The sequence below is a fragment of the Osmia bicornis genome, unplaced genomic scaffold, assembly GCF_907164935.1.
Source record: "Osmia bicornis bicornis unplaced genomic scaffold, iOsmBic2.1, whole genome shotgun sequence".
Lineage (NCBI taxonomy): Eukaryota > Metazoa > Arthropoda > Insecta > Hymenoptera > Megachilidae > Osmia > Osmia bicornis.
The window spans coordinates 22,363-27,865 of NW_025791177.1; the positions used below are offsets into that span (position 1 = coordinate 22,363).

General features: G+C 50.0%; 1 protein-coding gene across 1 annotated transcript; it reads right to left on the reverse strand.

Annotated features, from left to right (window-relative positions):
- Positions 1–1,564: 1,564 nt before the first annotated feature.
- Positions 1,565–4,828, reverse strand: LOC123988861 (the record flags this gene model as incomplete). The annotated part of the gene is made up of 1 exon (XM_046289619.1): positions 1,565–4,828. A coding segment is annotated over exon 1 (3,264 nt), but the record flags the coding sequence as incomplete, so codon positions are not given.
- Between the last annotated feature and the right edge of the window lie 675 nt (positions 4,829–5,503).

Below are 5,503 nucleotides of genomic sequence, written 5' to 3' on the forward strand. Positions count from 1 at the left end.
ATTCCTCGCCTGTGAGCGTATGATTTCCCACGCACCGTTTTAGGTGGTGTTTGACTCGACGCACTCCTGCCTCCCACAGTCCTCCAAAGTGGGGCGCAGCGGGAGGGAGGAAGTGCCACTGTACCGAATCTGTTGCTATTTGATTCAAAAAATTTGGATCGCGTACTGCTTGCCGATGAGAGGCGGAAAGTTCACGGTCTGCCCCTTGAAACGTCGTGCCGTTATTAGAATACATCGACTGAGGAAGCCCACGTCTAGCGGAAAAGCGGTGAAAGGCTGCGGCGAACGCGGCGGATCCATAATCGTGCACGAGCTCGAGATGTATGGCTTTTGTTGTCATGCAAACGAAGAGCGCAATGTAGGCTTTATGGGACTTATGCCCGCGCCCTGAAGTGTCGCGCACGAGTATGGGTCCCGCATAATCGACTCCGGTGTGCACGAAAGCCCGTGCGGTGCGATTGATGCGGACTGCGGGCAACGATCCCATGAGCTCGGTGGGGACAATCGCGTTTTCTCGAGCACAGGGAACGCAACGATACAAAACTGCGCGAACAGTGGCACGTGCACGGAGAATCCAATACTCGTCGCGTAGTGATGCGAGGGTGAGCGAGGGTCCTGCGTGCAGGGTTCGCAAGTGATGATGCACAATTATGAGGTCAAGGATTGGATGAGAGCGGAGCACTATGGGGTGAATGGTTTTTTCCGGTAGACCCGCTTTCTTAAGACGCCCTCCTACCCGTATTAATTTGTGAGCATCCATGAAATGGTTGAGCGATGCCAATGGGCTTGCTTTCGGTAATTTTGCATCCCCTTGCGCGAGGCGTTCGAATTCCGTAGGGAAGGAAACGAACTGGACTGAGCGCAGAAGATAATTTTTTGCTAGTTGAATTTCGCACTGACGCAAAGCGATTGAGTCGTCGGAAGAGGCGTCGCGATTAGTTGCGTTTGAATAGAGCCGAGAGCGAGTTCGAAGCTTCGCCACGAATCGGAACATGTATGCGCTAACTCTGAGCAATTTTGGCCATGAAGAAAAACGAGTGGCCCATGGGCAGGAGACGGAAGGGGTTACCGCGCATACGATTTCCTCGCGACGCTGCTCGGGCACGTCAGAAGGTATTAATTCGGACGGAAGAGAGGGCCATTCGGTTGGAGCTAAGCGAAGCCATGTAGGTCCTTCCCACCATAGTCGAAAACTTTGAAGATCGGGAGCCTGGAGACCGCGAGAGGCGCAGTCGGCAGGATTTTCTTTGGAAGGAACGTGATTCCAGGTTTCTGCGGGGAGCTTCATTTTGATTTCTGAAACGCGATTTGCCACAAAGGTTTGCCATCGAGAGGGGGGCTGTCGTAGCCAGGCCAAGGTGATTGTAGAGTCGGTCCAACAATAACACTCAACCCTTTCGAGTTGCAGAGCGGAGCGAATGGTTGCCATGAGGCGAGAAAGTAAGAGTGCTGCCTGCAATTCTAATCGCGGGATGCTGAGCGTTTTGAGAGGGGCTACCTTAGATTTAGCCATGAGTATGGAGACGGAGATGGACCCATCCACGGACACCAGCCGACAGTATACCACTGCGGCGTATGCGTGACTGGAGGCGTCGGAGAAGCCATGCAGGGAATACTGGAGGGTATCGGAGGAGTGATGCGTCCATCTTGGCAGCGCCATGTTATCTAATGCTGAAAGTGTGGAATAAAATTGCATCCATTCGCGGAGGAGCGGAGGAGGCACCTCTTCGTCCCATCCGCATTTTATGGACCATAATTTTTGCATTAACATTTTGGCGGTGATTACGACTGGGGCTACGAGCCCGAGGGGATCAAATAACCGAGCGATTGCGGACAATATTGCTCGTTTTGAATTGCCAGGGTTATTCTGTTTGCGAACTCGAAACTTTAGGGTATCGGAATCAGGATTCCAGTGTATTCCCAAGACTTTCAACGATTCGTCGCCGTTGAAAGGCTTTTCGCGAGCTAGACCGTGATCAGAAGGATCGATTCCCGTCAGTAAAGACTGGCAATTGCTCGCCCATTTTCGAAGGCGGAAGCCGCCCCTGTCGAGAAGGTGAATTAATTGGTCGCGCGTGCGAAGCGCGAGGTGACGATCGTCAGCGCCGAAAATGAAATCATCGACGTACATTTGACGATTCAGGACGGGCAAAGCCAGAGGATAAGAGGCCCCTTCGTCCTCGCCGAGCTGCTTGAGCACACGTTGGGCCAGATAAGCTGCGGGCGCGGTTCCGTACGTCACGGTGCACAGACGATATTCTGCTACGGGATCGGTGGGCGCATTGCGCCACAAGATGGTTTGAAAGTCTCTGTCACGAGGGTCGAGCAGTATTTGCCGATACATCTTGGCGCTGTCCGCTATGTAGACGTATCGAAAATGCCGCCAACGAATTAAAATGGATGGAAGGTCATTTTGTAACTTAGGACCTATTAATAGGCAATCGTTAAGAGATTTCCCCGTGGAGGTGCGGCTGGACGCGTTAAAAACGACTCTGAGCGGTGTAGTTCCGCTGTCGGCTTTATAAACGGCGTGATGAGGTATGTAATATCGAGAACTGGATACGATGGTGTTTGGATTGGACGGTTCCATATGGTGGAGTTGCAAGTACTCTGCGATAAAATCGTGGTACAAGGTGCGTTGGTTTAGATCACGAGAAAGACGCCGTTCTAACTGAGTAAACCGGCATAGGGCGGTTGCTCGAGATTCTCCCAGAGCTTTTAAGGGATCGGCTTTAAAAGGAAGGCGAACGGTGTAACGACCGCTTGGCAAGCGATAATGCGTGGCAGCGAAATGCTCCTCACACTGATTTTCATCAGGAGTAGAATAAGGTTGTTCGGATAGCTCCTCGATCTCCCAAAACCGGCGAAGGTCATCGCTCAGGGTGTCCCATATGATGGCATGTTGCGTGGAAACGGACAGGGTAGAGACAGGATGTGACACTGGACCGGACAAAATCCAACCGAGACTCGTCTTCTGAGCAATCGGCTGATTAACGAACCCTTTACGCACACCCTCGAGCATTAAGGATCCGTAAAGGTCAGCTCCGATTAATAGATCGATTGGATCGGAGCTCATAGGATCGTTATCGGCAAGATTGAGACGTTCGAGATGGGGCCAGCGGCATGGTGAATTTACTCGTTGAGGTGCGTATTTAGTGAGTGATTTTAACACGATCGCGGTTGTGGAAAACACCGGCTGCGGCGCGTCAGCGGGAGAGAATTGGACTTGAACGGCATGGTGCGCTGTCATCCCGGTATCCCCCACGCCGGATAAGCGCACTGATTGACGCGTTTTCTTTAGTCGTAACAATTGAACTAAATTTTCGGTTATAATGGTAATCGCGGAGCCCTGATCTAATAACGCACGAGCATGTATGAAATGCCCGGTGGGCGCATAAACTTGAATGCGTGCAGTCGCGAGCAACACGGAATGCGCTGACGCGGTCACTTTTGAATTTACATGATTAGTCGGGTGCGTGTCGGTAACATCGTTCTCTTCCTTCGACAACACATGAGTCGAGGCAAGAGAGTCGGTAACATTGTTGTGTAACTTTGTTGACGTAGTGGAGTCGTTGGAGTTCGAACACGCGTTGTCGGAGAAATGTAATAACGTGTGATGTTTTTTGCCGCACTGTTTACAAGATCGAGCACTCGTACAGTCCTTGACTGAATGCTTAGCGCTGAAGCAGTTAACGCATCGTTTGAAACTTTTTATAGTTGTATACCTTTGCGAAGGCGTTTGGTTTTGAAACTGATCGCACTGATAAATCAAGTGATTGGCGCGACAAACTGGACACGCGGATGAAACGGTTGTTGTATGCGATGAAAAACCGCGCGAGCTTTCTTGGTTTGCGGAATGAGATGCGATGTTCTTAAAGCGTTCTGGTTTAGCGTTGGCATTTGAGCTGATTTTACTCTTTATGACAGGTACGTTCGGTAACGCTTCTAACGCGCGAATTCGCGAAGCGAGGAAACGGTTGATCTGCTCAAACGTTGGATAATCCAGACTATCACCGAGATGAAGTTCCCAAGCTTTCCTCGTGGTGGGATCAAGTTTTTCAGATACAAGATAAACTAACATATCATCCCATTCTTTTACGGGACGATCGAGATTGAGCAACGCTTGAATCGAAGCGTTGACTTTGTCGCTTAAATCGCGAAGATTTTGGAACGTTTCGGAACGAGCGATAGGCAAATTATGCAACGCGTGAATGTGAAATGCAATTAAACGACGCTTATTTTCGTATCGCGACGAAAGGATTTTCCATGCAACTGGGAAATTGGAGTCCGTTACCGCGAGGTGCGTTAGCGCGTTGCTCGCGTCGCCCGTTATACATGATGATAAATAATGCATGCGATCGACATTGGTCAAAGAAACATCGTTTATAATCAGAGAGGTGAACTTATCTCGAAAAGTTTCCCATTTGTCGAAGCTTCCGTCGAAACTGGGCAGTCGTAGCTTCGGCAATCGTGTTGAGGCTGTTCCCGGAAGGTCGGAGGCGGCTGCTGCTTTGGTTTGGACCTGGTCGGTGCGGGAGATGATCTCGGCCATGAAATCCGCTGCTTCGTTGAAGGCTTCTTCGCAAGAGAGGAAACGCTCCTCGGTGAAATAGGGATGCGAGCTCTGGATCTTGTGGTCCGTTCGCACTAGAATTTCCGCATCTAGCTCCTGGCATTTTGCGTAGATCTCCTTGAGGGTGCCCAGGCGTTGGTGTGTGATAGCTGAGGTCATTTTGGCTTGACCTAGCTTTTTGAAATTTGCCAGTGCCCTTCTGATGGAGCCCATGTAATGGCTCTGTCTTGCGACGAGGTCGTCTATGGTAGACATCTTGCCCTTGGCGGTCGACGGTTACGGTGTGTGCGATCCGGAATTTGAAATCCCCTTCCTTCGGTTATCCGGCTCGAAGGACCAATGTTTCGAATGCTGGAGCTTTTGAAGGATATCCCAGGAAAGGATTCTTCCGGACTGATCGCGGGGATTATCTTGGAGCGGTGAATTGGTTAGAGCCGCACGGGGCACAGAAAACAACACGTGGTCAAGTTTTGCACTTTAATTACGGCAACCAGTTTGTTGGTCACTGCACTCCATGTCACAATTCGGTTAGCGGATGCTGACGGATAATTTCGAAACAATAGTTCTTAGTGTTTTTGTAACAGGTGTAGGATTAACGTATTTACTTTGGTAGGTCTGGATTACGAATGCCGAGTACACGTAGCGTTCGCGAGGACACAAGAAATTCGGTTATTACCGCGGCGGAGGAGGGGGACGGGCGAGACCTTCGGGACACGGCGAAAGTGTTTGAAATTCGGCAACGCGCGAGACGTTACGAATAAACACTACATAAAGGAGCGAAATGGTTTGACAATCACCGATTGCCGTTGCCCGAACAATTACATATCTAATGTAGATATAGTATCAACGGTACTGTTATTATATGTACATTGATCTGTGGAAAGGTATCAGTATATTACATTATATCTATTGTAGATATAGTAATAACGA